The sequence below is a fragment of the Podarcis melisellensis genome (assembly GCF_964234715.1).
Source record: "Podarcis melisellensis genome assembly, chromosome: 2".
In the NCBI taxonomy this organism is placed as follows: domain Eukaryota; kingdom Metazoa; phylum Chordata; class Lepidosauria; order Squamata; family Lacertidae; genus Podarcis; species Podarcis melisellensis.
In genome coordinates, this window is record NC_138529.1 from 118,146,680 (window position 1) to 118,158,539 (window position 11,860).

An 11,860-nucleotide genomic window follows, 5' to 3' on the forward strand; every position below is an offset into this window, starting at 1 on the left:
AGAGAAATCAGATGCAGCTGGTGCTGAGAAGACCCTCCTTGGGGGAGCATCAACCCTAAACACATATAACTGGGCAGAATCCCCACTCAGTGCAATGAGGTTTATTTCTGACAAAGTGTGGAGATGGGGAGGCTGTATTTGCAGAGGGCATTTGAAGCTGACATCCTGTTCAATTTCTTTTTTACTTTCTTCCCATCTGAGGTCTCCAGAGTAAGGAGCTATCCTGCCTGACGTGGGGGAAGGGGTTCATTTTGTACTCCTCTATTAATCCAATGATGCATGCATTTTCACAGCTGCATAAGGTCTTGTGGGAGAGGAAGGTTTCGTAGAATTGCAGGGTTGCGAGGGGTCCTGAGGGTCATCTAGTCCCACCCCCTGCAGCGCAGGAAACCTTTGCCGAACGTGGGGCTCCAACCCATAACCCTGGGATTAAGAGCCTCCTGCTCTGCCAAATCACACATGTCAAAAGGAAAACAAGACTCAAGGTGAGGAAAAGGTGATTTATTGGGACTGTTAAAAGTGTGACTGTCTCTTTAAGAAGAAGTGAGCTGAAGAGGGAATTGGGGAGAAAGGAAGGAAAATGAATCTTCTCAAAGGGCCCTTGAAAAACTGCCCAAGGTTCTCCTGGTGGGTAAATGGTTTTTTATATGAGTCACTCTGGTCTGGAGAGAAACTCCTGCTGGGCCTGAGAGGCAGATTTAGTCTCCTCAGGAGATAATGAGGTGGGTTGTATAATTTCTCCACAGATGAAAGAAAGAGAGGAGGGTCTCTCCAGAGAACGTGGCTCCTGAGAACGTGTAGAGTTCGGCTCCTGAGTCGGCGTCAGAAAAAGACACATGTCCCCCTTCATAGTCCAGAGTCACCCGGATCCTCCTGGGCTTCTCCCTCAGGGACAGACGAGAGGAAACAGGGGAGGTGCAGGCCAAGTACCCCCCTCCCGTCCTCCTCACAGCCCAGACCCCTTCCTCAGGATTGAAGCCGAAATAGTCCTTTCTCTCCACAGACTTCCTGGCGACCCCTAAAGCCCACCCTTCCCCACTTCCCACAGTAACGTCCCAGAAATGTCTGCCTGCTGTGAATCCCTCACGTCCCAACACACAAGAGGGGCATCTGAATCTCTCAGGATTATCAGGCAGGGCTTGAGGTTTCTCTCCCAAACTCAGGCTTTTCCGATCCTTGGACAGGATGAGTTGGGGATGGGCTGTGTCTGGATCCAGAGTGACATTTGCTGTTGGGGAGAAGATGAGGGAAAAAGAAGATCAGGCAGAGTCAGCAGAGAGACAGAGATGGACATCCTTATCCAAGAAACACCCGAAAAACCCAGATTCCCTTTCAGATCAAGGGGATTTCTTTGCATCTCATGCAAGACTGAGACTCCTCCTTGCAGACTCTCATCAGAATAAATATCTTCCTTGTTGGTTTTTAACTCAGTTTCCTTCACTTTCTTATATTCAATGTCCATTGTGCCTGCCCTCCTCTCAACCCAGGCATTTTCTAAGGGTAAAACCACCCAGGAAACCTTTTACTCAGCTCTTTTGTGTTATCTAAGGGGGAAGAGAGGAGAACTGGAGGAGGCAGGAGAGGAGAGAAGCTGCTTTCCTCTGACAATCTCTGTGGGAACTGGCCTTTGGGGACCTCTGGGTTGGGATAAGGGAGGAGGACCCCCTGTTCTAATAATAATAATTAATAATAATAATAATAATAATAATATCAATATTTGCATACTGCCCTTCATCTATAGGTCTCAGGGTGGTTCACAGCATAAAAATACAACACAAAACCACATATAGGCTTCCCCTCACTTTCACATGGGTTATGTCCGTGCACAAAAGTGAAAATCGTGTTAAGTGGGGAGTCTGTTTATTCCTGCTCTCCATCTTTCTCACCCACTTGGTCTCTCCTTCCTCCCTACCATCTTGGAAGTTTAGGCCTTGCCGCCAGGGAAGAGGAGGCAGGTGGAAGGGCAATTTTACAAAGGACTGCTTATTCCATGCTTCTCTTTGGGATATAATATGCACCATAAGACTAGTTCCCTGGGGGAAGGGGGGAATAACTCAAAAGGTTACCAGTTTGGGGCTGAGGCAGTCATGATAGGCAAGTGTAGGGCTGCCCTATTTTGAAGAGCAAGAAAGAGGACACATTGGCCAACTCTGACTTTTAACCATGGATCGCTATGACAACTCTCATTTGAAATACCCCTACTATATGTAGGCTATAGAAGCTGTGATATATTGCTAGTAGCAATGCTGTTAACTTTCAACAACAAAAGAATAATAACAATATATATAGCTCTCTCACTTGCCACATGAAATATTTGGGCACGTGTTCACATCTTTCTGAATGTAAGTGTGCACAGAACAATTTATTAAACTGTTGAACATCTGCATGTGGACTCTCCTTAAGGGCAGGGGGATCTTAACTCTTGCCCTCCCGGACTCCTTCTCCAAGATCTTGTAGCTGAGCCAGCGTCCTTTTGGTTCAGCCACAAGAGAAGGGATTTTTACAGTATGTCGCTAGCTTAAGATGCTGCTCTGTTGTGATTCTCTGCTGCAGACTAGCTAAGCAAGGTGCCTTATATCTGACTCTAATGCAGGCATAGACAACCTCGGCCCTACACATGTTTTGGGACTACAACTCCCATGATACCTAGCTAACCAGTGGTCAGGGATGATGGGAATTGTAGTGCCAAAACATTTGGAGGGCCGAGGTTTGCCTATGCCTGCTCTAATGCAATATTTAATTTTTCATGGGTTACTGGAAACCAAAAAACTGAACAAAAAAACTTGGGGACATTCTGCCAAATTTTAAAAATCTGCCCCGATACAGATTTTAAGAATTTTTGATCATGAAAATAGAAGACATGGCTGGGAAAAAGATGACACATGGCAACCAGGCCTGAAAAGGATCACATGGAAAGTGATCAAACTCTCTCTAGCCAGGGGTAAAACTCTTCCCTCCTCTGCCTGATCCTTCTGGGAAGTTTCTATCTCCCCCTTTCAAGTCCACCCTCTCTGCCTTTGTGGCACAAACAGCAGGGCTAAAGTCAAGCGGTGGATGGTTCTGAACTGTACAAAAGAGACTTGACTCCCCATGAAACAATAGTCCCGACCCATCCTGTGAATTGGGGTCTTATGTAAAATTTACCTCTGTGGAGATTTCTGAAAGACCGGACATCTGAGGAAGCAAAAAGAGGGTTAATAGCTTAAAAAAATATATTTTAAGCAAAAGATGACATCATAGAACAAATAATTGCAAAGACAACAACTTTATGCCTAAGTAATTAAAACAACCAACATGTTTAGCTGTGATTCCTGCATTGCAGGGGGTTGGACTAAATCAGGGGTCAGTAAACATTTTCAGCAGGGGGCCGGTCCACTGTCCCTCAGACCTTGTGGGGGGCTGGACTATACAGCGGTACCTCGGGTAAAGTACGTAATTCGTTCTGGAGGTCCGTTCTTAACCTGAAACTGTTCTTAACCTGAAGCACCACTTTAGCTCATGGGGCCTCCTGCTGCCGCTGTGCCACCGGAGCATGATTTCTGTTCTCATTCTGAAGCAAAGTTCTTAACCCGAGGTAATATTTCGGGGTTAGAGGAGTCTGTAGCCTGAAGCGTATGTAACCCGAGGTACCACTGTATTTTGAAAAAAAATTGAACAAAATCCTATGTCCCACAAATAACCCAGAGATGCATTTTAAATAAAAGGACACATTCTACTCATGTAAAAACATGCTGATTCCCAGACAGTCCGCGGGCGGGATTTAGAAGGAGATTGGGCCGGATCCAGCCCCCGGACCTTATTTTGCCTACCCATGGATTAGATGATCCTTGGGATCCTTTCAAGCTCTACTATTCCATGATTCCATGGGGAAATCAGAAGTGGTAAACCATGCTAGAAAATGGCAGATCTGTACTGGAGGGCTGGAGGAAGGTTAATATCTGCACCAAGTAAAGTGGTGGGGGAAAGCTGTTGAAAGCGGAATTTCCAAGAATCGGCAGAGCTTTACCGTGTAATTCAAAGGGTCTTGTCAATGGGGAGGCCTCCCTCATGGAATGGGGCTGATCTCATAAGAACAGTGGGAAGTCTCAGGAGATGGGGATGGCTGAAGCACGAGAAATGGCTGGTGAGGTTGAAACTGAAGATGAGGCAGCTCAGGCCTTGCTCTGCTTCTTGGAGACCAGCCTGGCAGGAGGTAGAGGAGGTACTGGGTGCTTGTGGGTGCCCTTTTTAATACACTTCACGAGGGAGAAATCCAAGCAAATCTAGAGAAGCCTCAAAAGAACTTCTCCAGATTGTGTGGAGGGAAAACAAAATGCAAGGGAGATTCCCTATACATGAGAACCAGAAACCAGGGACACTGGACTGACCCTCCAGGATTTTCCTTAAGGGTTTTGTAAGATACTGTAAGGCTCTGAGGCTTTTCCCTACAAACAAGCAGTATATCGATTTTATGAAAGAAAGCAAAATCTATAAAATCGAGGGTGAAACCAGGATACTAGTCTCTAGGCAGGAATGGAACTCAGACTGGCGTGCGGGTTCTTCACAGGGACAAGCTCTGCCCCCAATCCAAGCCTTCAAACCCCTCCCAGTTCATTCATGGGGCAGACAAAGAGCCCAAACCCCTAGAGGACTGTTTCCCAGAGTGACGCCATTTATGGGGGTCCCAAAGTCTGCAGAACAGACGGTTTAACACCTATGAAATATCAGTCCCCATCCCTCCTGTCAAATTGTTCCTCCCCTGGAAATTTACCTTTCTGAATCTGTTTTCTGTATAACATAGCATCTGAGGAAGCAAAAAGATATAACGTAAGGGCAACACTCTTCCTCCTGAAATAAATCTCCATACAAAAGTAACACTTCATAATGTGGCATCCTTGAATTGACTCCATTCAGAGCAGGAGAACCTCCAAAAGGACAACCCCAGATTGTGTAGACGGGAAACCAAAAGGAAAAGGAGGTTCCGTATAACTGAAAACAGATACACTCTGGTTCAGGCTTCCTTTACAGGATCCAGCATCACAATATACATGGGCCATTCTGGGGGAGGGGAAATGAAGGCTGGAGCCCCAAGAAGGAAGGGACCCTGGGGTTACCTTTCCATTGTTTCATTGCATTCTCCACAACGTGATTTAGATCACAGGATTCCAAGATCGTGTTCCCCAGTTCTGGAGGGAAAGCCATCGGCTTCTCTAGACTCTCTCTTTTCTCATACCTGATGAAAAGAAAAACAATTTCAGCGCATTCAAATCCACAATTTCTGTTAAAGGAAAGGAAAGAAATTGAGAGGAGGCCTAGAGGGACAGGCAAGCGCTGAGTGGGGAGTTTCTTCCTCACTACGGACTCCTCAGCCAGACCCCCAAGGGCCAAAACAGCAACCCCAGGCCTCTGAGTCTCCCCACTGGTGTCAATTCAAAGAAGCAGCAGAATCATATGGTATCAAAGGGCAGGAATTGTCTGAGGGTGATGAGAGCACAGCACACATTTCCTTTCTCTAGATGTCCCCAGAGAAGGGGTGAGGATGAAAAAGAAATGCACTTTTGTTGGGAAACAAGAAATGTTCCTTAAAACCTCTACTCTGCACCTGAGTGATACCTTAAATATAAATACTGCAGCCGGAATATGGTCAAGAATATAGCCAATTCCTGCTCCTTGGTGAGAAATCGCCCCCTCCCAAGGGGCTCTATGCAGCAGGAGTTTGCTTGGGACAGGGTGGGGGGCCGGCAGAGTGACTGAACTGGTCAGTCTAGAAGGAAACAACTGAGGCAGGCACGTCCAACTCCCAAGAGACTGAGATCTCCTCACAGTATAAAAAGACCAACTGTGATCTACCCATTGTCAAGTCCCAAAGAGGGGGCCCTGCTTTTACCTGTGAGGTGTTGCAGGGAGAGAGTCCTACAGTCTCCCCCCTGCAGCCCCTGGAGGGCCATGTCTGAGGTTCCAGCATCTCAGCTTCAAAGAGTAATGCTAATGGAAATGAGCCAGATCCACTTACCTCTGCAAGGTGCTTCTCACATCCTAGAGGGGAAAAGAGAAGGGAATTCACTACACACCACAGGCCACACTAGGAAGACCCCCTCAGACCCTGCCCCTCGGAAGTCAGTCTACCAGGCACAAGGCAAGGTTTTGGGTAGGAATGGCTGAATCAGCCAGTTTTGGTTTCTCACAGTTTTTATTTTTCCAGTCTGAAATTATGAATTTTTCCAATATCAAGTTCTCCACATTTCCACATCAGTTTGCAATTCTTGTTTAAAATCCTTATGAAAATCCACCAGCATTTAAGGGAATCTCATGTTTATGGATTCAATAGTAGATTCCAACCCATCTCTTGTCTTAGATTATAATTTATTAACTTTAATCCAGTTTGCATTGCACAATTCAGACATAAGTAAGCCTACAGGATATTCCTACCAGGGAACTGTCCCAAATTGTCTTCTATAGAAGTCCCCAAATTTCAAATTCTACTTTCCAACTAGAAATAAGAAAAGCACCTGCAGCATAAAATGCCTCCAATGGGGTAATAAAACAGCCTCGGACCTGTATACCTGAAGGAGCGTCTCCACCTCCATCGTTCTGCCTGGACACTGAGGTCCAGCTCTGAGGGCCTTCTGGCAGTTCCCTCACTGCGAGAAGCGAAGTTACAGGGAACCAGGCAGAGGGCCTTCTCGGTAGTGGCACCCACCCTGTGGAGCGCCCTCCCAGCAGATGTCAAGGCAATAAGCAACTATTTTGCTTTTAAAAGAAAACTGAAGGTGGCCCTGTTTAGGGAAGTTTTTAATATCTGATGCTGTATTGTTTTTAATATTCAGTTGGAAGCCTCTCAGAGTGGCTGGGGAAACCCAGCCAGATGGGCGGGATATAAATATATTAATAACAATAATAATAATAATAATAATAATAATAATAATAATAATAATAATATAGCTTCTTTGGGCTCATCCATACTTCTGCTTTTCCTGTGCTCAGAAAACACGGGTCCAAGTGGTTTTGCCTTTGCCCTGCCGCTTTCCCTCAGGAAAATCCTGCTCCTTAGTTCAACATCTAAGCAAACGTCAATCAGGAGAAAAACTGGCTGATGTTTGCTCTAATTCAGCAGTAAAGAGCAGGTTTTCCTGGAGGAAAGGGGTGGAACAAGCAGCAGTCTGGATGAGTCCCTCTGTCTTGCTCTTTGGTCACTGTGACTGAGCACCATTTTGGGCCGCTCTTTATCCATTGTCAAGGGGATCAACCAAGAAGTTGTGGAGGGAATGGGAAGAGAAGCTTGGTCAAAAGACTGGCTCATGTCAGAAGGAGGCCTGAACTCATCCTCGCTGAAGTCCAGCCCAGGGCAGGAAGGCAGCGTTGCCAAGAAGGAAGGCATTTGGAGACAAATCATCAGCAAAGAGCAGAAAACCACCTCCTGTTCCTTCAAGAACACAGAAGAATCTCTAGTCTGCATTCAGGTGAGTTAAGCATCCCAGGTCTCTTGGGTCTTCCTGTCCACTACAAACCTGACTGGAGGCTCCATCATCTGAGCCCCTGCACTCCTTGTATACATGAAAGAGACACATAAAGGATGGAAGGCAGCCTTTTCCTGGAGCCTTGGGCTGTTCCTGCCACCGTCTTACCTGCAGGAGTTCAGTCGCTGGCTGCTGACCCTTCTCCTCCATCTCCTGGGTGATCCTCTCAAGAGAGGAGAGATTCCTGGAGAGTCTGGCCAGCTGCTCATCCCTTCTCCCTGCAATCTCCTTCTCCACCTCTTCCACATGATTCAGCAGACCTTGTTCTTGTTCTTCCAGGAACTGGCGCAGTTCTCTGAACTTCTCCACAATCTTCAGCCTCTCTGTTTCTGTTAATTTCTGCAAGAAAAGAGGAGGTCTGAGTGTGTTTGGTGCTTAGCCTCGAAACAGCAGAAAGAAAATTATGAGAGGGAGGAGACTTCTGATTTTTCTATAGACATGAAACCTTCAGTGGCTAAAGAAGTAAACCTTTATTGTGGGGGGGCTCTCCATTGCTGTTTCTGTTGATGTCTATTTTGCAGACGGATACAGCCTAAAGGAAGGAGCTCTTTTTTCCTAGCCATGGATGTTCCCTGCATGTTTTGGGGCGTGGCATAACCAGAGTTCTAAGGTGTTCAGAGAACATCCAGGGACATTAAACACCCTCAGTTTAGACTGGGGCCATTTAGGTGTTGGAAGGAACAGAAACAGAGGAGGAGGAGAACAAAGTGCAGAGTTGATCCCCATAGCTCCCCTGTTTTCTTTAAAGGTTCATAATGGCCTGAGTTTATTTAAAATGAAGAAGAGAGCACATTTAGAAAGACAATTCTTTAGTAGAATTTATGGTAAATCAGGATTTGGATTGAAATGCTTCCACCCTTTCAGCTCACAAGTCCTCAGGCTTCTCCTTGACTGCTATTCACATAATAAATGACAAGGGGAAATAAACTCAATTTGTTGTATTCAAAGGTGAATTTACCTAATTCGCAATCCTTTGAAAAATACGGAGACCGAAACAGAGCTTTAAAATTCTGATATTTTCAAGCTTGACAGCCAGGTAATATTCACAAAAAATGTATTTATGAGGGTAAAGTACAGATCAAAATATTTATACAAGGAGGTAGCTACCCTAACATCTGATTCATAACAGACTGACATGGAAAAAGGAGAAATGTGGAGAAGCTGAAACGGGCAGATTTCTCCATCCCTCTTCAGTCCTGACTCTCTTCTTCTTCTTCTTCTTCTTCTTCTTCTTCTTCTTCTTCTTCTTCTTCTTCTTCTTCTTCTTCTTCTTCTTCCTCTTCCTCTTCCTCTTCCTCTTCCTCTTCCTCCTCTTCCTCTTCCTCTTCCTCTTCTTCTCTATTGAATTTATACACTGCCCTATACCTGGAGGTCTCAAGTGCTTGTTCCCTGTCTAGTAACAATAGACACTTACAAGGAGGTCTTTGCTTTCCTTGTCCAGATCTACTTGATACGCCAGAATTTCCTCTCTCTCTTTCCTCAGAATCTCCAGGCGGTGACAGATCTCTCCCTAAAGAGAAAAGGAAAAACTCAGCTTTGATTGAGACACACAGAGAGATGAAAATCACAATGGCTTCTTGCGCCCAGTGACCTTGCTAGAATAGCAAAGTAACTTACTGGTGGAAATAAAAGTACAGAGGTTTTCAGCCTTTTTGGATCCACGGCTCCATGGATCAGCTACATTATTTCTGCAGCACCCCTGTGGGGCTCAGGATCCCAGTTAGGTTCCCCCTTGCCTGCAGAGCTGGCAGCCCCTCACCCTTTCTCAAACACCCTCCCTTGCGGAGTGATCTCTCAGCCTCCTCCCCTCTCCTTGGGAGTCTCAGCCTGAGTTCTCACCTTGAGGTCTCAGGGAGAAGTGGGAAGAGGAGGAGGAGGAGGAGGAGGAGGAGGAGGAGGAGGAAGGGCTAAGGCAGGATCCAACCTGGGTTGTATCAGCCTAGCATCAAAGAGATAGGGAGGTCAGCCCAAGAGGCGAGAGATGCAGGGATAGACCAGAGCGTCTCAAAATTTGTGGTGGGAGGAGATCCTCAGCCCCCCCAAAAAAACCTCATTGCAGAGGCTCCACGGCACCCCCAGAATAAGCCAACAGTAGGTGCTTCCACTCCCCACTCCCAAATCTGCTTCCAACAGATACTTGGGGGGTGGGATCCTGCACCATCTGGTAATTTCCTGGCTAACAGTCCCCCCCCCCCAAAAGCTGATCCCTTGCTGCTCTCTGTTTTGCAGGGCATTGAGGAGGAATCCTGGTCACCAAAGGAGACATGTACTTAGGTGTCTATGTGCCATTTACATCTCTACTGTTCTAAATATGTACAAAGCAGCCTTTCAGGGGGATGTGGACGAGGTTAACCCTTTCTCTCCCTGCCAAGGTCCCAGTTCAAATCTTTGAAGCTGCTGTGAGTATTTCCAGATCCCCTTGTCCCCCTGGCAGAGAGAAAGACTTCAACGCCCCCCTCCAGCCATCCCAGGAGCCCTCAGGCTTCCCCTGGGCTGCTTCCAAGGGGATAAACAACCACCAATCAATGCCATGTCTACTGTGGACCTGAGAATTAAAAAGCAAACCTCCCAGGAAGAATCCACAGCTATTTATTTCTCCCCCTCCAGATCCAGAGATCTCCTACCTTGTATTCCTCGAAAGCCTCTTTCAGAGGAATCACCTTGTGATTTTCATGTTCCTTCGATCTGTCACACACCACGCAGATGGGGGCCTCGTGGACTTTGCAGAAGAGCTTGAGGGGCTCCTGGTGATCCTCACAGATTCTCCATTTCCCTCCTTCCTCCTTTCCACAGACTCCTCCTTTCCCTCCTTCCTCCTTTCCCTCTTGGAGGCTGAGATTCTTCACTATTGAGCACCACTAACTCGGAAGTAGATGCTCCTGGTAGCAAACTTTGCCCCAGGATGAGAGCAGAAGTCACATACCTGCAGCACAGGAGCAGTGGGAGGCCACATTAGCTAAAGTGGTACCTCAGGTTAAGACATAGCTGTCAACAGTCCCTTATTTGGCGGGAAACTCCCTTATCCCAGCGCCGTGTCCCGCTGCTGTCCCTTACTGATGATGTCCCTTAAATTTCCCGGGTTTCATGCTCGCCCGGCTCAGGAGGGAAGCAGCGGCTGGGGGTCCTCTGCCTCAAGAGAGCAAGAGAGAGCTGCCGTCTTTTCCCCCTCAGGGGCGCGTCGTGAGGAGACGGGTGGTGGCGGGTGGGCAGGCAGCCCCTCTCTTGCGAGACCTCCGCCACGCTGCCAGGGGAAGCCGGAGGCGGCAGCGGCAGCTGAGAAGGCGGCCTGAGGGAGGAGGAAGAGGAGGGATGCAGAAGGGCGGCGCTTCAGCGGCTGCCACGGCGCCGCAACCGCCTCATGCCGGCCTCACAGTCTCCCTCCCTCCCTCCCTCTCTCTCAGGTGGGGAAGGGCCGATGGAACTCCTCACGCCAGGACAACGGCAGCCCCAACGTGCTGCTTAGCATCCCCTCCAACCAGTGCAGCATCTTAATGGAGTGATTTCCCCCTCTGCATCCCCTTCATAACTGTATTTTTATAAATCATTTGTCCATCCATAGTTCAAATTTTTACTACAGGTTTTCTGTCAGTCCTACCAATGTATGTAACTCTTGACAAGAGCTTTTCAACTAAATTATAAACTTTCTCCATTCTTTATGAAAGAGGTCCTCTTCCTGGTTTCCAATTCTGCCTGTAAGCTTTGCCATCTCGACGTCGTTCATCAGTTTGTCTGCCCCTCTTCTTTGGTCGGAGTTGTAGACCCTTAGGATCATCTAGTCCCACCCCCTGCAAAAGACAGTCAGTGGCAGCAAAAGCAGCCTGGCTCCATCAGTGCTGGATTTCTGTATAAGCTAAGCAAAATCCCTTATTTTGGCTGCAGATCCCTTATTTTCGAGGCTACTGATCCCTTATTTTCAAATCTGTAAGTTGACAGCTATGGGTTAAGAACGGTTTCATGTTAAGGATGGCCCTACAGAACAAATTAAGTTCATAATCGGAGGTACCACTGTATCTGTATCAAATTTTCATTAGGCCAGACATCCGTACGCTGTCAGTCATCTCTGGTGGCAGGTCAAGTCTGATATAGATCAAATGCAGAATACACTTACAGTCATACCTTGGGTTACAGACGCTTCAGGTTGCATTTTTTCGGGTTACAGACCGCCAGAAGTACCGGAATGTTACTTCCGGGTTTTGGCGGTCGCGCATGTGCAGAAGCACTAAATTGTGCTTTGCGCATAAGCACCAAATCGTAACCCGTGCATGCGCAGGCGCGCTGCTCTGGGTTGCGGACGCTGCGGGTTGTGAACGTGCGTCCCACATGGATCACGTTCACAACCCGAGCGTCCACTGTATTGCAAAACA

At 47.2% G+C, this 11,860-nt stretch overlaps 1 protein-coding gene across 1 annotated transcript; it reads right to left on the reverse strand.

The window, feature by feature from the left end:
* Positions 1-486: 486 nt before the first annotated feature.
* Positions 487-11,610, reverse strand: LOC309363241 (E3 ubiquitin-protein ligase TRIM7-like; the record flags this gene model as incomplete). Its single annotated transcript, XM_081899346.1, has 9 exons — positions 487-1,228; positions 3,145-3,174; positions 4,751-4,783; positions 5,094-5,212; positions 5,993-6,015; positions 7,605-7,835; positions 8,911-9,006; positions 10,121-10,354; positions 11,605-11,610. The coding sequence occupies 9 exons, from the start codon at positions 11,608-11,610 to the stop codon at positions 708-710; spliced, it is 1,293 nt and encodes a 430-aa protein (XP_081755472.1). The 3' UTR covers positions 487-707.
* Positions 11,611-11,860: the final 250 nt, after the last annotated feature.